The sequence below is a fragment of the Stegastes partitus genome, unplaced genomic scaffold (assembly GCF_000690725.1).
Source record: "Stegastes partitus isolate 25-593 unplaced genomic scaffold, Stegastes_partitus-1.0.2 Scaffold34, whole genome shotgun sequence".
Lineage (NCBI taxonomy): Eukaryota > Metazoa > Chordata > Actinopteri > Pomacentridae > Stegastes > Stegastes partitus.
This window is the reverse complement of record NW_007577765.1, coordinates 1008771-1034198: the sequence shown is the minus strand read 5'-3', so window position 1 is coordinate 1034198 and position 25428 is coordinate 1008771. Positions and strand designations below refer to the sequence as shown.

Here is a 25428-nt window from a genome sequence, read left to right as displayed (position 1 = left end):
GTCAGGAGTTGGGGGCGGGCTTATCGTGACCAACGAGACCAATGGAAACACATAATGGGACACACAAGTGGTGATTTGTGTCGTTTGTTGCCAGGACGTTTCTGGTCCGATCACAGATGTATTGGAATGAGTCCCGAAACACATGGAAGTTTTGTACAAACTTGCACGCTTAAATCCGGGACAGTTGTGTCCCATTAGCAGCACCACAGTGGAGGAAAACAGTACTTATATAACTTCAGTGTTCTGCGGTATTTTCGCTTAGAAATGCGGTCCACATGCGTGTTTTGTCCACTCATAGAAAAGACCGCATGACAAAAAATCATTCCGTTTCATCTTGGACAAATCTGACATCAGAACGCCCTCATTTACTCTTTTCAAAGTCATTTTTGGTCGCATACCGGCCTGTCACCAGCCACCAACAGCAGCTCGCACAGCCTACTATGTGGGGCATTCGGGAAACATCGCTATATTGTTGCGTCTATCGATAAGAAACTGTTCAGCAAGTCATATGTTTTGCCTGTGACAAGATGGGAAGTGCGACCAAATGAGAAAGTTAGTTGCACCGGTATAAAAAAAGTACGTCTGGAGTCCTGTGTGGACTTTTGTATGGTGCGAGCGTTGTTCTGTAAACGGCTACGTACGCAATGACGTATGGCGTGGCTCTAACTTGGCTCCTCGCCGATGGAAAAACAGGTTCCTAGGAGGTCCAACTAATCACTGGCACTAGCACCAGCAAAGAACTAGCACCTGGTTCTTCTTGGTGGAAAAGGGGTACTTGTGGTTTCTGTGCAGGTCTCCCAAGGTGCGCTAGTCTGCAGCCACCTGGGCCTCTCGTCACTGCAGCTTCCCTTGTTGGAGGCGGTTGCCCTCATGAGACGAGTTTCAAATTAGATGTAATTTCAAGTTAGTTTATGAAATGATTTATAATTGTCGTTATCAGCTGACATGGAACATTTTAGTGAGATAAATGGTTCAGCTCTTTCCCCCAGCTCTAACAAATACATCACCGAATTGCTGCTCCAACACCTCAAATTCCCAGTGAGTGAGAGCTTGTTGTTTTTGGTTCATCCAGTGTTTCTTCAGCTCTCCTGTGTTTACATTAGCAGTGAACTTGGTCCACTTGCAGCATATGTCCACACAATGACCTCACAGATTGCTAACGCATGCGCAACTCACAGTGGGTGGTGGCAGATGGTAAATTTGGCACATGCTAACTATCTAAAGATGCTAGCTAAACATCAACAACCTTCCTACACAATCACAGGCTTCACCTTTAAACGGGAACACGGTGTAACAAAGTCTGACCTTCACCAAAACTGAATGCACCACCTCATGCCACACTTCTCCTTTCTTTGTATTGTCAGCACAGATGAGAAAAGTGAAATCATCAACCAGTAAAGATAAACATGACTCTGACACACTGGTTTACCACCGAATATCCTATGTGTAAATGGCTGCATTTATATGGCAACTTCAAAGTGCTTCACAGTATATATACAGTAACCGCAGCCATTTCATTTTAATCGAGTAGCAGCATCTTCAAGAATGCACTTGTATTTTGTACTACAAGCTGTAACTTTCATTCATCATTTTGGACAAAAAAAAGCATCTGAAGATGTAAAGCTGAAGTCACAAGCAATAAAACACCCCATTTCAGTGTTAAAGCCTTACTTGGTCTGGTTAAAAACACAAGCTTGGTGGCAAATGCTAAGAAACTTATGTAACTGAACTTGCGTAAACTGCTGTCTGACTTCACTATGTCAGTTCCTTGACCTTAAGACACTTCTCTACTTATCCTAGACTGACTATGTTGTAGCTCATAGCTGGCAAAGTACATTCCTCGCACTTGCTTCCAAGACTCCGACTCTGCTGTTGCTGCTTTGTATGGCATTAAAACTCAATCCCAGCTTGTGCCATCTTCACTCAAATGGTATGAAGAACCTGTTTGGTACAAATGAATGAATAACATTGCAGACATATTTCCCTGCTGAGTCGCAAATATGCTCGGAATAAACCGCTCAGTCTTTCATCTGAGGACACACTTCATTGCTTAATACTTGGTAAATACCATACGTAAAAGCTCTGAGTATCTTTTTCACTGTGGAAAGCTTCCTCGCGGCCCACCGCTATGCGATTCAAGAAGCCAAGCCAAGCACTACAACCGGACTCGCTTGCGCTGTCATTCTCCGTCTCCCGCCGCTTTCAGGCTTTGATGAAAGAAAACAGAAGCCTTGGAAAGGAGACAATCGGTGTGGCTGTCTTCTGTCCTGTGCCATAGAAAATAACTGACTGGAAAAGTCATTTAAAAAAAAAAAAAAAAGGAATGTGTTTTGGGGATTCGAGGCAGGAATCCAAATCCTCCCCTCAGCCAGCTGTACCCATAGAAACACACACACACACAGGGCTGAGACTAACCATAAGCCGCATCATGGCAGAACCTTCCTTGTAAGAAACTGCAGCCAAGAAAGCCAAGGCATCGAATCTGAACCCTGCTGCTCTACAGGCAGAAATTCTACCTGACCCTGCAGCAGAGAGTACAAGTCAGGCAGAGCCACATGTGAGGATGTGTGGGAGTTTCATCTGTTGGACTCGCCTCAGGAAAGGAGAGGGGGAGAAAAAACCCCCAGAAAAATTAACATCCACAGGCAAATCAGTGCCTCGGTTTCCGTGGATGCTTTTGTAGGCGCGCGACACCTCCTCCCCTCTGCAGGGTCCTCGGGGTGCACGCAGACCGGGGAAGGTTTACAGCTGGCTGGCTGCTGACGAATGAGCCCCAGGAAGCTTCTCAAAGGAGAGCCAGAGGCATTTCCACAATAATAAATAATCCAGTTTTTAGGGGAGGAAAAAAGACTTTCTTTAGGAAGTTACGTGGAGCTGTGCAGGAAGCCCAGAGTCACATTTCTCAGATTATACAAGAAGCCGGAGAAGAAAGTGATGACTGGAGTTTATTCCAAACAATGAGATTGCTGCTTGAGAGCATCTTTTTTGTGCATTGTTTGGGGAGAATGCAGCGGGATTTAGCAGAGCATCCAAAAGCACTGCACTCTGTAATTTACTGTGATCACTTCCGGCCAGCAAAAATACAAAAACATACACTACAAACACTACAGCTTCTAGCAGGGATTTGGCATAAACTAAAGACCTTTTCCCAGCTAAACCTCCAAATGAAGCAGAAAACACAGCTTCTTCAAATAAGCCTCTTATAACAAGCTATATGTTTGTGTATCCTTTGGCAGACGCACAACAATGAATACGATCACGATGAACACAGTTACACTAACAAACCTTCCTGTCTAATACACAAATTGCCTTTTTTCTTTTTTTAGCCAACTTTCATCCTCGTTCCATCTCACAGTTGGTCATCGTGAAAACAGAAAAACAACGAGCGCCATCAGACACACACGCCACTGACCATCTTGTGTCCTGACCGGAGGGCCATTTGGAGGGTGGGGGTGCGAGAGATGGGGGGAGGGGAGACGAGAAGGATGCAGCCAAGAGAGGAGAGGATGGAAGATAAAGAAGGCGAGGGGGGGGGGAGGCAAACAAGATGTACAGGAAGCATACAGCGACCAAAAGAAATTTAATGAAGGAGAGAGCGGATTAAAGGAGGGGATAAAAGTAAAAGAGATGGAAATAAGCGGTGAAAGGAACACAGAGGCTGATATAGTCGCAGTGACACCCATCCCCAGGGAGGGCTTGATGATATACAACTCCCCACGGGGATGAAGAGGGCTCTGAGACAAAGCGATGTAGTCCCTACATGCACGCGATTGCATGCAAACACAGAAATATCTGGCTAACAAATACAGAAACTTGGAAGTGTGTGTGTGTGTGTGTGTGTTTGTGAAGCCAGAGGGCCGAGACTTATTGTACATCTAATCCAATCAAGGCCTCGAACAGTCTTCCCTAATACTCCTTCTTGCCGGTGCATGTGGTGCAGGAGCATATTAAAAAAAAAAAAAAAAACAGGTGCTTCAGATCAAGGGACACATCAGCGTTGCCATAGTAACACTGGCCATCCTAAGGGGTTAATGGTTTTAGTATGAGGAATTGATCTATCCTCCCTAAATGAGGAAATTGAAACTGCATAATTTAGCAAGGCTCCCAGTTTTTTTTGCTCCCTCTTCTCATATTACAAGATATGCATGCCTTATCTTCATCCATACTCACGACTGTGCTCCCCCTTCCCTCTCTCGCTCTCCCTTTTTTTTGCAATATACAGTAACTATATCTGCCGGCGGTAACATTTATAACCATCTCCCGCTGGGGACTTATAAGTGAAATATGAAGCACTTTCCCCGAGCAGATAAATGTTTTCCTCCCCGAAGTTACTCACGATCCAAAGAGATTAAAAGAGAAACAAGCGAGCGTCTTATCTTTCACTCTTAAAGCGCACAGAACATTTGCGCATATGTTACTTCTTTCTTTTTAGTGTTCCAGCTGGCAAGAGGTGAACTACATCCTCCGGTTAGTGCTCATCCTTCTACGTGTTTTTTTTTTTTTTACCCGCAGAATCCAATTTCAAGGATTCAATGTCATCTTCCCGACCAGCTGCGAGGCCGCACAAACGGCAACATGTGTCTTATTTCTTCACCGTAAATGACAAAAAGCTCCTCTCTCTCCCTCCCCTCCTCTAAGCCTTCGCTGACCTGCCCCGACCTCCCGAAGACACTGAAGTCCATAGAGGCTTTGTGCATATGTGCAGGGATTGTGTAAACACGTGTGTGCGTCTGTTAAAATCTGCCTCCCGTTAATGTCAAACCGCCCCATGGGAAAAGCTGCATTTCCTGTCTTGGTTTGCCAAGTTCTCGAGGACACCGATGACCCCCGGAGCCTGTGGAGGCCTGCAGATATTTCTCTCACAGAACACAACTGAACCAGAAACTGCTGTATTCAGACCGGATGAGCACGAAACTTACTCGCTGGATCACCTCTGGCGGTTTTTTGCTTGATTTGCTCTCGAAAAACATGTTTTCGCGGATAGAGGATGGTAACTTCAACAAAATGCTCATATTAGGTCTATAAATTACATTAATGTTGAGCAAAATTCACATCTTCCATCTGTGTAAGGCTTCTCTTCTCTTTCTCCTACTTTACAAACCCTCTTATTGTGTTTTTTTTTTTTTTTGCCTGAGGCAGTAGCTCTGCATTTAAATCATCAGGACCGTGAGCGTCCCTTCAATTAAGCTCGACAAAGTGTGTCTGTGCGAGGCAGTAACGCGCTCCACGGTAAGCATATTCATTCCCAGACCCTTTCAATTTCAGTTCTACTTTTCTCTTTCCTTCCCTTCTTTCGTCTTGGTGAAAGCTGCTCTCTCAGATGTTTCTCTCTTGCACACGAAGAACCTTTAGCTTTCACATCTTTCGCCTTGGAAAAGCAGAAGTGCATCGTCCGTGTCGAGAACTTCGCCCATCCGTCTGCAGCAACCCCCGTAACAGCCGTTGCTTTAACTGCCCTCTGAACATGACAAACAAAAAAAAGAAAAAGTTTCCAAGCACAGCATTGAGCGCCGTGTTTTCGCCAATCTGCTGCGCAAGCAAACACGGGTTAAATTGAAATTTAATGAAGCGAGCTACATTCCACACGCTTCTTTTTTTTTTTTTTTTAGTCTCCGTGTCCCGACAAAGCACTTTTATTCTCCTCACTGCAGCCCTATGAAAAAAAAAGCATTCTGTCATTGTCTCAAACTGATTAGCTTTGCGACAGCGGTGCCACTCAGCTAATAATAAACTCCGAAAACAAAAGCGACTTTGGTAATTGTGCAGCCGAGTGAATTTACGGTGATTAAACAACCCAGCCAGGCGTGTCATCCAAATATGTAAATTGGAGGCGCGGAGCGTGGATTAAAAAAATAAAAAACAAAAAAGACGGATTGTTGTAATGATTTCACGAATTGTCACTCACATTGTAAGTGACCTTCTCGGCGAACACCGGCAGCGGGACGGAGATGAGGGCTGAACTGTTGAACTCTGGGAGTTTGAAGGAGGAAGTGTGTCTGTCTGCATGTTGTTTTATTAGACCTTTCTCCTCCTCTTAAAAGAAAATATTACCAGCACTCGTACAAACACATGCGCACAACCCCGATTAGGCAATAGCAGATTTATTCAGGGCCCGAACGCCTGTGTGCATAAAAATTTCCCCATCATTGTCACCTTGAGATGAAGATTAGCATTAGAGTGAATGAGGAGCAGATACAACCGCATCATTATTCAGTGACATTGGCCTTTATGTGTTGAATAGCTGCCAAGATAAAGGGATTATCAGGGTGGATGGAATAGGATGAGGGATGCTGTATGTGCGTGCGGTTGTGGGTGAGAAATCCATTGAGGCAATTCATTGTGAGGGCTGCTAATGAGATGCAACAGATGCCTGCAGACGAACGATTTCATTGCGGCGGCGGCAGGGCGACACACGGGCGACGCGCTTTCGCTGTCACAAATGTATTAACAACCACCAATTTAATTCTTTCTTCTTAGAATTACCACACCCCAACTCTGCTGCTGCTGCTTCTAGGAAAATTGCAGCGCAGCACTTCATCTATCTCCTCCTGTGACACCAGCCTTTTGGACAAAAGGCACAGGGCAAAAGGGGGAATTAATAGAGGTGTGTGTGAGAGAGAGAGAGAGAGAGAGAGAGAAGATGAGCGACTGAAATGGAAATGTGATCCATCTTTACAAGGCCCTAACCACAGCAGGGGTGGGTTTATTAGGTGACCCAGACGAGGCGACCGGTAGGGGGTCTGACCCTTTTCAACCCTCTCTAACGTTCCTACAACACATTGCTGTGGCTGTGCTTCAAGAGAAAGCGAGGTTTCCTAATGTGTGCATTTGGTTAAAGGAGGGGAAAAGGGAGGACAGAAGGAAAAAGTGGAGGAGGAGGAGAACGAGGCGGCTCCTGACCTTTTCGGTGCAAGCCATTTTTCAGACGTACTTCTACTCCCGGGGATTTTTAATAGCAAGCCTGACAAAAAATGCGCAACCCCGGTTGGATGTATTGGTGTCTTCACCCCTCTTAAAGCTTCGGCCCTCAACCTTTCTCTTCACCTTCGCCAAACCAGACCATCGCATATTCAACACGTCTGCTGGCCCCCCATAAATATATGGTAAAATATGGAAGCCTGCAGGGACTCAAAGGGCACATCTACAATCAGAAACAGCAGCTGGGGGGTTGGGTGGACAGTTGAGGGGGGGAGGATTTTGAAGCTAAACATACATGGCAACCTCTATAAGAGAGAAGAGGGGGGTTAGGAGGATGCTGCAAGACGTGGCAACCCTCAGACAGAGCAATCTTCACGTTTTCTGGTTACATCCGACTCCGCGCACGCCTCAGCAACTCCGGGAGATTGCACAAGACAGATACACTTCTGTCTTCACCTTTTCCATTTGGTTTCTCATTTCACAAAGCCGAAGATTATTCCGTGTTTCCCGGAGGTAAGTACGGCACGGAGGGTATTCGGCGGAGAAAGGGGCGAACTCCAGGGGGCAGAGAGCAGGAATCAAAACCGGCAGCAGATTTGGTGAGAATGTGCACAAAATGGTGTTTCGGTTTCTATTTCAGGGGAGTAGTTTGGCTTGAANATTGAACTGCTTCTCTTCTCTTTTCACCTCCTTTTCTTTGATTCTTATTCCACCTCTCCTCCTATACGTCTCTACATCTCACCCTTTCACTTCTCTATAATGTCGCTTCTTCTGTATCATCCTTTTTTTTCTCCACTACCTTCCTCTGTACTACCGATGACTTCATTTGTATGCCGCTGAGTTTTTTTTTTTTTGCTTTCTTTCTCTCTCTATCTCGCCGTCTCTCACTCTTGACTCTCTTTCCTCCTCACCCTTCGTGCCTCGCGGTCCTTTCAGCAGTTTTTGAGTCAATCTCCCATCATCTCTCCGTCGCTATCTCTATTTCATCTATTACTCTCTCCAGCTCCCATTTTCATTCTTCTCTCCTCCCTTCACTCCTACACCGATTTCCCTCGCCATCCAATTTCTTCCCTTTCGGTCTGCCACTCTCCCTAAAGCAGCACCGAGATGGCAGCTTAGCAGATGATAATTGTGGTGGTGAGACACATCTCCCTGTTTTCTTTGTTCTCGAGCCAGTTACATTGACTCTTTTGCACGGTGTTGCTAAGTAGATGACCAACCTCAGCTACATCGGGGTATAAATATCATAATGAGAGACAGGTTGACCTTTTGTCTGATTTTTTTTGTGAGATAGAAGATTACTTTAAAATGTTGTGCAGGTTTGTTTGAATCTAAAATGATACAAATGCGTTCGATTGAGAAAACTCCATCTAAAAAATAAAGTCTTATCTACCTCCAAGGTCATGCGCTGGCTGAAAATCAAAACTCAAATCCTCCTTCTTCTTTTATTTAAATGCGAGAAATGATTTCCCACTGCGGTTTCTGCTCCTGCATAGCTCTGTCAAATGAGTTTCTCCTCTCTCTCTCTCTCTCTTCCATCAAATTACGAAATGAACCTTCATTATGCAAATTTCACTCCAATCTACAGGTGCGACACACACAGGATCCTCACCTCTCCATTGTGCAGCCCAGCCCCCACCAGGCCATTCATCACCCCTGGCTGGTTGTCATTTTCATCCAGAACCTTCTCCGGTACCGGTGGAGGTAAATCCTCCTCCGGTTCCTCCATGGGCTTGTTTGACGGGGCGGCGGCGTTGTCTGAGCGCCTCTTGGCCTCCATGTCGACGCTGTGGCGGCTCTTCTTGTTCAGGTCGACCGAGGCGTACTCCACCCCGGCACACAGGGGCCCCCGCTCAGGCGTGCAGGGGCTGAGGTGGCCGTTGAGGAGAGCGGGCGGGTGAGGCGGAGGTTCGTCGGGGCTCAGCCGGACGGTACCGTTGGGGAGGCCGAGCTTGGCGGGCGGGTCTTTGAGCTCCTTGACCGTCTCGTACAGGGAGTCCTCAACGCTGACGTCGCGGGACGCCGCCGCCATCTCCTTCACCACCTGGGTGTCAGAAAAACACACTGTTTTCTAGCTGTAAATTCATTTTTATTCCTAACCAATCAGAGCTATAATCTCCTCTAACTGGCAAATTCGCTCTAATTAAGTAACAAACTCTGCTCTTGGAAGGTGACTTTTAAACACTGACCTCATAGGTGCTGTCCCCCGAGGCTGGGGGCCCGTCCCCGATGAGGGCATTGTTGGGAGGGATGCTGGGAAGCTCGCGGTCCTGAGGACACTTGGAGGACCTGAGCTCTGATTGGCTGGAGAGCATCTCCTCTGACAACTGGGGACTGGTGTCCTGTGTGTCTGTAAGGACTGGAGGGAGGGAGGGAGGGAAAAAAAGGAGAGGAGGAGGACGAGTAAAAAGCTGGTTAATATTGCTTTTCTCATCAGAGAGAGATGTGTTTTTAACATGTATTTCACAGCCATTACAGTGAGTCACAATGACTGCCTCTAGATTTGTCTGTAACAGGTAGGAATGACGGAGAACATGACAGAGATACGCCCGTAGGAAAAAAAAACAACAGCTGAGGTTTAGAGCTGACATGTTGCATAACAACAGCTGTGAAGCAAATGTCATTATCATGTGACTTAATTAATGAGCGTAGAAGGCAGCAGAAACGCGCAGCACCTCGCTCTGCCATCGACCTCGTATAGTTAAAGTAGTTAACGCGGTAAACAAAGGCACGCTGAGCTAAAATGTGTCGGCTTACTTGTACCGCTGGTGAGAGGACCATTGTGAGAGCTGCTGATTGCCACGTCAGTCACTGGACTGTCTGCTGATTGGCTGATGGTCTCTCTCTCTGACACCTGCACAACAAAGGATAAGCTGTTTGTCACTGCTGCGCTCACAGCTCAGAGGCTTGGAGTTCATCTGAGGGCTGCAAAACACCAAGGCTGTTAATGCACAAATAAACAACACACAGTCTTAGGTTGTTTTTTTTTTTTTTTTTAATTAGATGTCACACCAAAAAAGGAAAAAAGCGAGAAAAAAAGGAAATAGAAATCAATCTGCACTTCTTCTTGCCGAGGACAGATGACTTTCACACCTCTGTGCAATCCAAAAGCCACTGGTTGCAGACTGTAATATGTTTGGAGCATCATTTAGGATCTTTTTTTTTTTTCATATTTGCAGCACAGATTCCAATTTCCCCGCTCCTCCTGTTCCTTTATCTCTGCTTTTCTAAGCTTTTTCAATCACATCACTGATTACCTTAAGCTCATTATCAGAATGTTACGCATGCTTAATTAAATGTATTTATACCTAACAAGTAAAGACATCTAAAGATAGCTAACAATTCAGTATGAACAACAAACAAACATAATATACATTAACTAATTTGGACCTGATCAACATATGCTGAAGGGTGACTGGGTTTATGAGAGGCTATGTCAATCTGACAGCCTACTTTTGACAATATGTGGAGTACAAACCCTTCACGGACAGATGCCATTTTATGTTCTCAATGTCACATTGATTCCTTAATGAGAGGCACTAAAACCAAGCCGAGCATAATGGCACAGTTTGACCAAAGAAGGTGAAATGATGGCATTAGTAGAATAATAATGAAAACCATAGGAAGATGGTGCTTTGAGGATACCCACTGGGAAATTTGTTTCCCTATTTTACCCTGCTTCCCTCTACAGGAAGCTCGACGCCACAGAACAAGAGCTCTGAAGCTGGCAGAGATTCAGTCTTGCGAAAGGACACTTCAGCAGAGCACTTTGAGACTTTAAAACCTCCCATTCAAGCCAGTTTCTGTACTTGCAACATCATGGAAACATGGAGCGGGGGGAGAAAAAAAAATCTCTAATTAAACTGTCAGACTCCAAAAATATCCGTGCAGCCGGTTTGATCAGCCTCCACAGAGCAGAATCTGCTCCGCGAGTGAGCAAACACTCAAATCAACACTCTTCTCGACTCCAAATAACAGTCGCTGAAAAAGAAACTGCACTAATTAACACAGGATGTGCAGAGCACTTGCCGCACTGAGGCACGATTTATCAGGACGCACTTTACACACAAACTGTCGTGTTCGTATGCGCAGAATTATCAATCAGTCACTCACTGCTAAGAGATCAGAAAATGCAAAAAACCTCTTAAAACAGTGTGAGCCAAGATTGTTCTTTGTTTAGGTTTGTTGTTTTCCTTAGGTGTGAATTGAGGGTTACGTCTTAGAAGCTCCACAGCCCCACCTAGTGGCCACATGCACTCATAACTGTTGGTGCCAATGATGTAATCTTTAACTATTTTATGACCCTAATATCTTCTTTCTTTTATTGTCTGAAGGAAAAGCTAAGAAAAGCTGTTAGTATATATAATTTCTCTTAAGATCACAGCTCAGAGCAGAGTAATTGCTAAGCTGTGCTAATTTTTGCAAATACATCAGTGTTACAACATTATTTAACCTGAACTGTGATCAAACCAAAATGCTACACAATCACTGAGCCTGTGCTTTTACTACTTTAATAACTGTACGAGGATGCAAAATGAGCCACTTTGCTGAACGTGAGCTCTTTGTGTTCACCGATTCTGGACTCAAATTGAATTAAATTCTAATTCTGGTCCATTTGAACCCTGATCGCTTAAAACACGTCGTATAGCGAAGGATACGGAGGCACGAATGTCGGGTCGCAAGAAAAGACGGATTGCGGGTGAGCGAGGAAGAGCTAATCTACTCATCCGCAAAGACAAAGACCCCCATTTAACCTGTCAGCCTGTGACATGGTCCTTCATACAAATGGGCCCCTCTTGAAACAATTTGACCACCCAGCAATTGCGCTGCTGCTTAAAGGTTACAGTGAAGATATCCATCAAATGCAAAGAGCCTCTGAGGATGGTGTGTGTGCACAAGGAGGCATGTAGGCTGAGATATACACAAAGGCTCAGAGGGAGCGACGGAGTAGGAGCGGATGTCATTTAGTCGGTGAAAGCTGGGTATTTGTCACACTTAAATGTTGCTTGGTTCCTGACACATCAATATTATGGTTGTAGGTAATTACTATCTTTACATCTAAAGTGTGTCACTATGAGTAGTGCTCAACAAGAAAAGGGCAAAGGTCAAGTCTATAAGTCCTGAATATTCTCTTTCTTCAGATTCTTGAGTTTTATGAGTTTCATTCTTTCTTCCAGCGACTTCAGAAAAAGACACATGTGACCGATATTAAAATAAGTGATATGAGAATAGCAGTCGGTGGAATTTCCCCACATGAGCTCTCTGAGCAGGACGAACCACTTCCCCGTCAGCAGCTGCTGGCAATTTAAAGGCAATCTTGCAAACAACTGAATGCTGTCAATCAGCCATGTGCAAGGAGGTTGTGTTTTGTGTACGTTTCTGTGTGATGGGAAGTGGGTCAGAAGGCGAATGTCAGAGAGTGTGTGTCATAAGATTTCAGTGAGGAGATGTGTGTGATATTCAGGCTTGCAGACAATTTGTAAGCTCCAGCCACAGACTCATTTAGCAGTCTGCCTGATTACAGACGTATCACTCTCCCACAATGGGACCAGCGTGTATGAGCAGGATTAAATCTGTAATGCAGATGCTTCTGTTTAAGAAAGAGAATCTGTCTGACTGAACATATTTCCAGCAGAAACATTGAATTATTGTTTTTTTACTGCGAGAACTGAGCGTTTTTTGAGCTTTCAAAGGCCTGTACTGGGGTTGTGTCCGAAGTCATCTACTCGTGGGCGGCTGTGGCTCAGGTGGTAGACCAGTTGTCCTCTAAGGATGAGGCAAGGTTGGCGGTTCAATCCCCGGCCCCTCCAGAGTCAAAGTGTCCTTGGACAAGACACTGAACCCAAAGTTGCTCCCAATGGCAGGCAGCACCTTGCATGGCAGCTCTGTCGTCATTTGGTGTATGAATGTGTGTGAATGGGTGACTGAGAAAACATTGTACAGCGGTTTGAGTACCACTAAGGTAGAAAATTGCGATATAAGTGCAGACCATTTACCATTCACTCCCTACTCCCTACTCACTATACAGGGACCACTATATAGTGAACTAAGTAGTGAACTGATGTATGTCAGGAGCACCTCGGCAAAGTAACATTTCGGACACTACTCGAGCTATTAATTACGTCGCTTGCTAGCTGCGATTTGTGCCGTAGCAGCGTAGTGCAAACACATCAAATTCAGTTTATTGCCTAGCTAAGAAACGCTTAAAATGAAATTTAACAAAACATAAAAGGGAAAATTACTTACATTTTAATGACAAGTTTTCATGCTCCTGTTCACATTTCCTTTCACACAATGCATGATGGTCCATATCCCTCAGTTAGTGACCATCGGCTGTACACTACTTTTCACGGTGCATTGTGGGATACTTTGAGTGCACTCTGTAGGGTGTAACGTTTGTAACCCAACATTCGGTACTATGTAGGATGTAGTGGGTGATTTCAGACAAAGCCTGGGTTTGAGGTTAGCAAGATAACTTCAGGTTTAACTCAGGGGTACATCACCATGGCAACTTATGCTTCACACCTAAACTGATCTGTTGCAGGTTTTGTTTAAAATAACACATAAAGTATTGCCTCTTTCCCTGATGAGCACAGATATGAGAGATACAGAATGTCACTGTAGTGAACGTCAGTCTTCCTTGCTTTACGTTTTTCCCGTCGCCTGCAGGACGTTTCAAAGCCAATTTATAGCAACATGATCCTAAAACTGATTAAAGCATTAAAGCCCTGTACTTGTGGACGCTATGCAAGCCAGGCTGTGTACTGGTTTGAATTATGTTTTTGTATTTGTTCTTTGCTTGCCCTCGAGAGCGTTTAACACTGCCGTGGCTGCAGCTGAAAGAATAAAATTGTCTTGGGTGCCGTAACAATAGGCTACATCTAAGCAACACATAAATCTAGTGGAGGACACAATTGCAGCCTAATTATATTCAGATCCACTCACACCTTATTGATGGGGCGGTGATATTAATAAGCCTATTAACACATCCACACAGTCTGCAGTTTTTTTTGTTTTTTTTTACCAGCTTTTCTTAATGCTTTAGCTTCAGCAGCTGCGTTGCTTTTAGCCTGTATTGTGTTTTTAAACTCCTCGTATGGATTTAGGATTATATCTTGTGGCTCTGTCCATGTTTGGTCATCTGCTGTCAATACACCTTCATAATTAAGTTAAGAAATCCTCACATAGTCGATAACCAGCTTTATGTGAATTCTTAGCCAGACATTTGTTGGACTGAGTGAAGCCAGACAGTGAAAATATATCCTGGCTATGTTGGACTTGCTGTGTAGTCCAGGCCTCCAAACAAACCCTGACTTAATTTATCTTTAAAAAAACATTCATGGTTACTCACATTGTTTGCATGTGTGTGAGAGGCTACGTATGCACGGACAGGAATGTTCACACAGGCATGTAATTACTAATCTGCCTGCCACACTGTGGCAAGACAACTGCTTCCCTCCACATCTCATCTCACAGCTCACAGATGACAAACACAAAGGCGTCGTAAGCAAAGATTGGATGTTATTAAAAGTCATTTCATACATTTTAAAATTTTGTTCACGTGTGTGCCAGACTCGTGTCCAACTCACCCCATTCATGAGGTTTTCGTGGTCTCCTGCTGGATGTCCATTCACTGTTTTCTTCTGCCTAAAGGAGAGACAGATGGGAAACAGAGAGAGAGAAAAGATAAGCGGCGGATTACAATAAAACACCATTCATGGCTCCGTCTGCCTGTTATTCATGGTTTGGAGTTTTGTTTTTTTGCAGCACGTTGGCTCTTAAATGAAACCGTGAGGATAAAAAACTATTTTTAGAGACATGTTAATGGAATTAAACTGTATATTTTAGCATGTAATTCAGTTTATGGTGGTGTCAGCTTGACTGCATTATATTTAAAGGTGCTTCTTATATTCTAAGTGTAAAAGGGAAGGACATCCACGAGCACTTTTTTATTGGTTGGTTTGAAACAGATTTAAACTCAAACCACTATATTACATCAATATCACAATTTTAAGTTTAAAATAACATCAAAATCACTTTATTTAAATGTCCCATTGACAGATTTGTTAAAAACAGACCACTTGTTCAATCTAGATTCCGTAAAAAGCATAACATTTGGCACTCTGGCACAAGCGTGAAGCAATTTCTGACTCAGCTGCAACCAACAGTTATCTGACAAAAAATCTGCAACTTTTCATTGATCTGGAGTGAACTGCAGTCTGCGTTTACAGAGAACAGATAAAAGAAAAACATGGAAGCAAGTGCCAAATGCTAAAAAGTAAAATATTTATAGTATATAAAATCGAATTTGTTCCCCAATATTGGTAACGCTTGGAAAAAGGTTGTATATGTTAATTCATTTTTTTCAAAATAAATGTAAAATAAGTAATCAAAGAAATGTAACTTTGTTCTTTTTTTTTTTTTACTGACATCTGCATCTCAACATGGTCCTCCAGCTGCAGTATGTCAGACAGAAAAACCCTACAGAGGATAGTTGGAGGAGCTGAGAGGGTCATTGGAGTTTCCCTCACCTCTGTCCAAGAACTTTTCCAGAGCTGTTGCAGGAGCAGGACACTGAACATGGTCAGGACTCCTCACACCCTCTCCATAAACTGTTTGAACTGCTGCCATCAGGCAAATGTTTCCAGAGCATTAAAGGAAGAACCTTCAGACTGATCAACAGCTTCATTCCACAGGCTGTCAGAATGCAGAAGTGCTGATCCAGACATGCAAACACTTGTTTATTTAAATTACTTTAAGTTATTGGATCCTGAAGAAACACTCTCTCATCTTATTTGTACTACTGTTGTATGTACAGCAACATGACAACAAACCTGATTTGATTTTTGATTTTTATGATTTATGGCATTATAACTGTTAAAATGCACAACAGACCTTTTAAAGTTCTCTCTACATCTAGCCATGGTTGTGCTGTGGAGTGCAGGACTGTATATTTCAGTGAAAAATCAGTCCACAGTCAGTTCAAATGTGACAGCAGCAAAAATCGTCCAGAAACTATCATTGAAGTACACACTACATTTGTATTATTATTTGTAAACAGGAGTGCATAAATGTCAAAGGAATGGAAGGGTGTAAAAGAACTGGGGTTGATTTGAAATCCATTTCTGTTTGTTATACACTGAAATGTGTGAAATGTTTTTTTTTTTGGTTTTTACTTTACAGATGGTCAATGGTAACAATGGTTTTGTTGGCTTTGTTTACAAACTAAATTGCAAAATAATTGACAAAAACTTGATTAATCTGTAATGAAAATAATCAGCTGTACTCGTGTTAAAGTGATAGTTTAACCTGAAACCATGTGACTATGATGGAGGTTCAGCAGTGTAACTCTCAGCTCAGCTCTATGCTAAGTTAACAGGAAGCGTGCCTCTTTCAGTTTTGAGGGTTACACATCAAAACTATTCAACATTCTACAATTTCTACAGCATCTGACAATATGGCAGAACATTAGCACCACGTTAATTTCACTCATTGTTTCATTGCAATTCCAGTGAGACAGAAAGTTGTCCAGATATTAATGGACTGTACCTCACTTCACAGTTTAAACTCATGACATTAATAAACCTTTAGTTTCCGTTGTGCTGCTGACCAGCAATGCTCTGCTTGCTTTATCAGCTCTTACAGTAACTCTGTATCTAAAAGATGAAACCATATCCTGTTCTCCTCTGGTTGTATATTTAGGTCTGTGTTCTACTTTGAAGGCACCTTTTTTTTGACAGCACACGTACTCATTCATAATAGCTGTATTAAAGCACTAACACCCCAGAGGGCTTCCTTTACTGCTACAGCGCGGTTCTATATAGTCGCTGCACCTATAATTACTACAGCTAAGAATGTCCCCTCAGGTATTTGTGCACAGTCGGCAATTCCGATAGGAGTACATTTGCTTCAGATGGCTGACGCTGCAGGATGTGTCCACCTGAGAACCACGAAGCTGTTTTCATAGTATTCGTCGGGCGCATCTTTAAGATATGTGAGTGTTATCTGGAGCAACTACAGTAACAAGCATGATATGGGTCAGTGGTGTTGATGTGTGTGTGTTGTGTGCTCACCCCTGGCAGCTAGCACACAGCAGCAGCAGCACAGAGACCAGCAGCAACGCGGTGAGGACGCTGAGGGTGACCACCAGGACCAGCTGCTCGCTGCCCAGCCACGACGCCACACCGGCGGCAGCCGCCGTCCCCGAGCCGACCACGCCGGCCTCCGGCCCCCACCACACTCCACTCAGCACCGGAGCCATGACACATCACAGTGTGGGAAGAGAGGACATCGGACAGGTACCAGCTGGGGAAACACAAGACAAAACGACAAACACGGAGGTATTAAAATCTGTAGCTGAAACAGGATCTAGATTGAAAAAAAACAAGATGATTTATTTTTCCAGCAATAACTGTATGGTTACTTCTTTTAGAGACATGACAACAAAGTGAGCAAATGGAGCAACCTCGTATTTATTGTGTGATTGAAGAAAAGTGTTCATGTTTGTGAGGATCCTAAATGATCACTGTTGGTTGAGGATTAACACAGTTTACTGAAGGATACAATGAGACACAAAGCGCTCTGCTGCTATGAAAACGTACTGAAATATAACATTTTTCTGTCAGAAAACTTCATTAGGCATTTCCAAATTCCATTATAAGATGCTCAGGAGTGAAACCTCCATTGGTTCAGTTAATTTGTCAGATATTTATTATGAAACTAAAAAGGCCAAGTTACTCAAATGTCACTTTTGTGCAAACATTGTGATGTCCTTGATCACTGACTAATTATCATTCATTACTAAAAACAGAAAGATTCAAAGCAAAAGGCTGCTGATGTTCTATATTTTTGTTACGATGAACAAATTCTATACATAAAAAAAACACAATTAAATGTGTTGGTGTGTCTTCCAATACTTTTTGATATCCTCAGCCTTTGTATCTCCCATCCAAGAGATGTAAGTCCTTAAAAACTGTCAACTAATACCTTTCGAAAAGGCAAAATAATTTTCCAAAACAGTTGGACAATGTACACTTTACCAAATTTACTGAAACTGGAATAAATTGTATTTGTTGGGGACTATTCTAAGCTGAGGATATAATACCCTCTTCATTGTTTATGGTAACAGGACAGTGTATATGGGATTGACTTGAAATAAACATGACTTAACTTGAAAATAATACAGTACCCATGTGTATTTTAACAAAGAACATGTCAGCGAGTGCGTCATGTATCATTAAGGAGCTCCATGGATCTACATCAGGTTTAACTTGTTGTTGAATTCATTTTGGATTTGCTGAGTTCTATCCTTCATTATTAACTCTGTGTATCCTCCACCTGCATACAGTAACCGGGCTTGGCCAGCAGGTGGCAGAGCAGAGCAGAGCCAGACTGCAGTGCAGACAGCGATCTGCCTCAGTCTGCTGCAGTGGCCTCTCACACCAGAGCCTCCACAACCGGTGTCTGAGCTCTGCGCACAGCATCAGAAACCTCCTCACGTCTCCGTCTAACAGCTAAAGTTGGGTTTCAGTGAACTGATGGAACCCCTGATTTTATCACGGGTGATTTATGGGGCCGTGTGGAGTTGCCGGTGAGTCGCGACGGGGGGGAAGGCGGTGGCAGGGAGGAGATTGCGTGCCTCCAAAAAAAAAAGAGAGAGAGCAAAAAAATAAATGTGGAGAGGGTGGCTTGTATCCTACTATGTGTGTGTGCTGTGGGGATGGAGAGTCGGAGTAGGGATGTAAAGATGATCAGAAAGGAAAGGTGATGTACGAGATGAGTGACAGCATGCAGAGAGTGTTTTCTCTCTCTGTGTCTTTCTATCTGCACGTCCTTCAGCAGGAGAGACAGCTACAGCAGCAAGAACTGGAGGGCAGTGACAAAAATACGACAATCTATCTTTCCTTGTCTATTTCCTCCCGGCGTGTGCACGAGCCAAACTCCTGTCTGGTGTTACATGTGTGTGTCTGTGCCAGCGGTGAAAAAAAAACCCTCCACTGTGTCTCGCCTATGCTAATGTGACTGGGGAGTGTGGGAGCTGGGGAACTAAGTTTTGTGGCGAATCAGCTCAAGCTGCAGAACCCAATTTCTAACTTTCCTTCAGAAGGACACAGAGGAATTCCCGTTTTTTTTGCTAAAAAAACAAAAAACAAAACACAACCACCACCCCAGATGAAAAAAGCACAACAGGGCTCATGTTGCTATCAGTGTGAGTGGCTGGTGAGAGGCGAACACAGCCTTACCTTGACACCTCGGATGATTAGTCAGGTCGGCCTCGCCTGGAAGAGAGCAGATAAAAATGAGAAGGAGGCGTTGGGATTACTGCTCGGCGGAGGTAAAGCACTGAGCTGTATATTATCCTTGGAGGGTGTTGTTGTTCGGTGAGTGTGTGCAGATGTAGGCTGGGTTGTGCATGCGAGTGGGAGAGCAGAGAGGGAATTGGGAGTATGTTTATGTTTGTTAATATCAAACATGTATTGGACAACAGGCTGCCTGCACACATTTCTGCTCACACACCCTTTTAGCAACATGTACAATACCCAATCTTGCACAGGGGACACACACAACGTCCACCTTATTGATCGCTCAGTCCATGTAACCGAGAGGATAATAACCAGGTGACATCACTGCTAAATTGTATCATATAACACATGATATCGATTGCATTCACTGCAACATTTTACATTAGGAACACACACATGTACGCTCCCCCGAGGCGCAGGGTTTCTAGTTATGAACTCCAGATCAAATCGACTCGAGGAGATTTTTGACTTTCGCCTCCTGATTTTGCTTCAAAATTACTTCCGTGGTCAAACTGTCGCCCGATGAATCCGACCTCGTCTGAGAGGCTCGTGTCCAGGTGTCACTATCCGCCGCCGTGTGCCAGCTCGCGTGTGTCTCTGCTGGCACTTAAACCAGAATAATTACCGGCTGCCACAGCACTGTGTCACCATGGCAACATTTCCTTCTACCCATCAGCGCTATTTATGGTGGTGGAGAGGGGAAAAAATAAAAAAAAACCACAGAAATGTTTTGAAAGCAACTCATAGAGGAGTGTTAGGCTGCAGGTGGTTTATGTGTTCAGGTATGTTATTGGTTCACTCGTTCTTGGCTTCATTGTGTTCCTAGTTAGTTTCCTTCCAAGCTTTAAACCAGCGTGACCGAGAAGTCCTTAAAGTGCTCGAACGATCTATAGTTTCACGACGACTGCATCTGCTGAGGAAGACCATGAGTGCAGTCAAAAGGTCCAGAACAGTTACTTAGTACAGAAGCCACTTCACCATCTGCTGCCCTCTTTAACCGCTTTTCCACCGAGCTGGTTCCAGTGCTAGTTCGGAGCCAGAGCCTGACTTAGCACCAGTTCTTTGTGTTTCCACCACCTAAGCACCAGCTCCAGGTTCTCAAAACTGGTGCTTAGCAAGTACCAACTCTTTAATGGGTCAGAGCTAAGAGCAGAGTACGTCAGGAGTTGGGGGCGGGCTTATCGTGACCAACGAGACCAATGGAAACACATAATGGGACACACAAGTGGTGATTTGTGTCGTTTGTTGCCAGGACGTTTCTGGTCCGATCACAGATGTATTGGAATGAGTCCCGAAACACATGGAAGTTTTGTACAAACTTGCACGCTTAAATCCGGGACAGTTGTGTCCCATTAGCAGCACCACAGTGGAGGAAAACAGTACTTATATAACTTCAGTGTTCTGCGGTATTTTCGCTTAGAAATGCGGTCCACATGCGTGTTTTGTCCACTCATAGAAAAGACCGCATGACAAAAAATCATTCCGTTTCATCTTGGACAAATCTGACATCAGAACGCCCTCCTTTACTCTTTTCAAAGTCATTTTTGGTCGCATACCGGCCTGTCACCAGCCACCAACAGCAGCTAGCACAGCCTACTATGTGGGGCATTCGGGGAACATCGCTTTATTGTTGCGTCTATCGATAAGAAACTGTTCAGCAAGTCATATGTTTTGCCTGTGACAAGATGGGAAGTGCGACCAAATGAGAAAGTTAGTTGCACCAGTATAAAAAAAGTAAGTCTGTGTGGACTTTTGTATGGTGCGAGTGTTGTTCTGTAAACGGCTACGTATGCAATGACATATGGCGTGGCTCTAACTTAGCTCCTCGCCGATGGAAAAACAGGTTCCTAGGAGGTCCAACTAATCACTGGCACTAGCACCAGCAAAGAACTAGCACCTGGTTCTTCTTGGTGGAAAAGGGGTACTTGTGGTTTCTTTGCAGGTCTCCCAAGGTGTGCTAGTCTGCAGCCACCTGGGCCTCTCGTCACTGCAGCTTCCCTTGTTGGAGGCGGTTGCCCTCATGAGACGAGTTTCAAATTAGATGTAATTTCAAGTTAGTTTATGAAATGATTTATAATTGTCGTTATCAGCTGACATGGAACATTTTAGTGAGATAAATGGTTCAGCTCTTTCCCCCAGCTCTAACAAATACATCACCGAATTGCTGCTCCAACACCTCAAATTCCCAGTGAGTGAGAGCTTGTTGTTTTTGGTTCATCCAGTGTTTCTTCAGCTCTCCTGTGTTTACATTAGCAGTGAACTTGGTCCACTTGCAGCATATGTCCACACAATGACCTCACAGATTGCTAACGCATGCGCAACTCACAGTGGGTGGTGGCAGATGGTAAATTTGGCACATGCTAACTATCTAAAGATGCTAGCTAAACATCAACAACCTTCCTACACAATCACAGGCTTCACCTTTAAACGGGAACACGGTGTAACAAAGTCTGACCTTCACCAAAACTGAATGCACCACCTCATGCCACACTTCTCCTTTCTTTGTATTGTCAGCACAGATGAGAAAAGTGAAATCGTCAACCAGTAAAGATAAACATGACTCTGACACACTGGTTTACCACCGAATATCCTATTTGTAAATGGCTGCATTTATATGGCAACTTCAAAGTGCTTCACAGTATATATACAGTGACCGCAGCCATTTCATTTTAATCGAGTAGCAGCATCTTCAAGAATGCACTTGTATTTTGTACTACAAGCTGTAACTTTCATTCATCATTTTGGACAAAAAAAAGCATCTGAAGATGTAAAGCTGAAGTCACAAGCAATAAAACACCCCATTTCAGTGTTAAAGCCTTACTTGGTCTGGTTAAAAACACAAGCTTGGTGGCAAATGCTAAGAAACTTATGTAACTGAACTTGCGTAAACTGCTGTCTGACTTCACTATGTCAGTTCCTTGACCTTAAGACACTTCTCTACTTATCCTAGACTGACTATGTTGTAGCTCATAGCTGGCAAAGTACATTCCTCGCACTTGCTTCCAAGACTCCGACTCTGCTGTTGCTGCTTTGTATGGCATTAAAACTCAATCCCAGCTTGTGCCATCTTCACTCAAATGGTATGAAGAACCTGTTTGGTACAAATGAATGAATAACATTGCAGACATATTTCCCTGCTGAGTCGCAAATATGCTCGGAATAAACCGCTCAGTCTTTCATCTGAGGACACACTTCATTGCTTAATACTTGGTAAATACCATACGTAAAAGCTCTGAGTATCTTTTTCACTGTGGAAAGCTTCCTCGCGGCCCACCGCTATGCGATTCAAGAAGCCAAGCCAAGCACTACAACCGGACTCGCTTGCGCTGTCATTCTCCGTCTCCCGCCGCTTTCAGGCTTTGATGAAAGAAAACAGAAGCCTTGGAAAGGAGACAATCGGTGTGGCTGTCTTCTGTCCTGTGCCATAGAAAATAACTGACTGGAAAAGTCATTTAAAAAAAAAAAAAAAAGGAATGTGTTTTGGGGATTCGAGGCAGGAATCCAAATCCTCCCCTCAGCCAGCTGTACCCATAGAAACACACACACACACAGGGCTGAGACTAACCATAAGCCGCATCATGGCAGAACCTTCCTTGTAAGAAACTGCAGCCAAGAAAGCCAAGGCATCGAATCTGAACCCTGCTGCTCTACAGGCAGAAATTCTACCTGACCCTGCAGCAGAGAGTACAAGTCAGGCAGAGCCACATGTGAGGATGTGTGGGAGTTTCATCTGTTGGACTCGCCTCAGGAAAGGAGAGGGGGAGAAAAAACCCCCAGAAAAATTAACATCCACAGGCAAATCAGTGCCTCGGTTTCCGTGGATGCTTTTGTAGGCGCGCGACACCTCCTCCCCTCTGCAGGGTCCTCGGGGTGCACGCAGACCGGGGAAGGTTTACAGCTGGCTGGCTGCTGACGAATGAGCCCCAGGAAGCTTCTCAAAGGAGAGCCAGAGGCATTTCCACAATAATAAATAATCCAGTTTTTAGGGGAGGAAAAAAGACTTTCTTTAGGAAGTTACGTGGAGCTGTGCAGGAAGCCCAGAGTCACATTTCTCAGATTATACAAGAAGCCGGAGAAGAAAGTGATGACTGGAGTTTATTCCAAACAATGAGATTGCTGCTTGAGAGCATCTTTTTTGTGCATTGTTTGGGGAGAATGCAGCGGGATTTAGCAGAGCATCCAAAAGCACTGCACTCTGTAATTTACTGTGATCACTTCCGGCCAGCAAAAATACAAAAACATACACTACAAACACTACAGCTTCTAGCAGGGATTTGGCATAAACTAAAGACCTTTTCCCAGCTAAACCTCCAAATGAAGCAGAAAACACAGCTTCTTCAAATAAGCCTCTTATAACAAGCTATATGTTTGTGTATCCTTTGGCAGACGCACAACAATGAATACGATCACGATGAACACAGTTACACTAACAAACCTTCCTGTCTAATACACAAATTGCCTTTTTTCTTTTTTTAGCCAACTTTCATCCTCGTTCCATCTCACAGTTGGTCATCGTGAAAACAGAAAAACAACGAGCGCCATCAGACACACACGCCACTGACCATCTTGTGTCCTGACCGGAGGGCCATTTGGAGGGTGGGGGTGCGAGAGATGGGGGGAGGGGAGACGAGAAGGATGCAGCCAAGAGAGGAGAGGATGGAAGATAAAGAAGGCGAGGGGGGGGGGAGGCAAACAAGATGTACAGGAAGCATACAGCGACCAAAAGAAATTTAATGAAGGAGAGAGCGGATTAAAGGAGGGGATAAAAGTAAAAGAGATGGAAATAAGCGGTGAAAGGAACACAGAGGCTGATATAGTCGCAGTGACACCCATCCCCAGGGAGGGCTTGATGATATACAACTCCCCACGGGGATGAAGAGGGCTCTGAGACAAAGCGATGTAGTCCCTACATGCACGCGATTGCATGCAAACACAGAAATATCTGGCTAACAAATACAGAAACTTGGAAGTGTGTGTGTGTGTGTGTGTGTTTGTGAAGCCAGAGGGCCGAGACTTATTGTACATCTAATCCAATCAAGGCCTCGAACAGTCTTCCCTAATACTCCTTCTTGCCGGTGCATGTGGTGCAGGAGCATATTAAAAAAAAAAAAAAAAACAGGTGCTTCAGATCAAGGGACACATCAGCGTTGCCATAGTAACACTGGCCATCCTAAGGGGTTAATGGTTTTAGTATGAGGAATTGATCTATCCTCCCTAAATGAGGAAATTGAAACTGCATAATTTAGCAAGGCTCCCAGTTTTTTTTGCTCCCTCTTCTCATATTACAAGATATGCATGCCTTATCTTCATCCATACTCACGACTGTGCTCCCCCTTCCCTCTCTCGCTCTCCCTTTTTTTTGCAATATACAGTAACTATATCTGCCGGCGGTAACATTTATAACCATCTCCCGCTGGGGACTTATAAGTGAAATATGAAGCACTTTCCCCGAGCAGATAAATGTTTTCCTCCCCGAAGTTACTCACGATCCAAAGAGATTAAAAGAGAAACAAGCGAGCGTCTTATCTTTCACTCTTAAAGCGCACAGAACATTTGCGCATATGTTACTTCTTTCTTTTTAGTGTTCCAGCTGGCAAGAGGTGAACTACATCCTCCGGTTAGTGCTCATCCTTCTACGTGTTTTTTTTTTTTTTTACCCGCAGAATCCAATTTCAAGGATTCAATGTCATCTTCCCGACCAGCTGCGAGGCCGCACAAACGGCAACATGTGTCTTATTTCTTCACCGTAAATGACAAAAAGCTCCTCTCTCTCCCTCCCCTCCTCTAAGCCTTCGCTGACCTGCCCCGACCTCCCGAAGACACTGAAGTCCATAGAGGCTTTGTGCATATGTGCAGGGATTGTGTAAACACGTGTGTGCGTCTGTTAAAATCTGCCTCCCGTTAATGTCAAACCGCCCCATGGGAAAAGCTGCATTTCCTGTCTTGGTTTGCCAAGTTCTCGAGGACACCGATGACCCCCGGAGCCTGTGGAGGCCTGCAGATATTTCTCTCACAGAACACAACTGAACCAGAAACTGCTGTATTCAGACCGGATGAGCACGAAACTTACTCGCTGGATCACCTCTGGCGGTTTTTTGCTTGATTTGCTCTCGAAAAACATGTTTTCGCGGATAGAGGATGGTAACTTCAACAAAATGCTCATATTAGGTCTATAAATTACATTAATGTTGAGCAAAATTCACATCTT

General features: G+C 44.1%; 1 protein-coding gene across 1 annotated transcript in view; it reads right to left on the bottom strand.

Annotated features, from left to right (window-relative positions):
• Positions 1-8500: 8500 nt before the first annotated feature.
• Positions 8501-25428, bottom strand: part of LOC103371844 (phosphoprotein associated with glycosphingolipid-enriched microdomains 1-like) — a 49534-nt gene continuing 32606 nt past the window's right edge. The window contains exons 3-8 of the mRNA XM_008301311.1: positions 19161-19196; positions 16992-17223; positions 14508-14565; positions 9676-9772; positions 9108-9277; positions 8501-8962 (exon numbers count right to left, since the gene is read on the bottom strand). Of these exons, the coding sequence (XP_008299533.1) occupies positions 8501-8962; positions 9108-9277; positions 9676-9772; positions 14508-14565; positions 16992-17179 (975 nt within the window). The 5' untranslated portion in view covers positions 17180-17223; positions 19161-19196. The remainder of the gene's footprint in view (positions 8963-9107; positions 9278-9675; positions 9773-14507; positions 14566-16991; positions 17224-19160; positions 19197-25428) is intronic.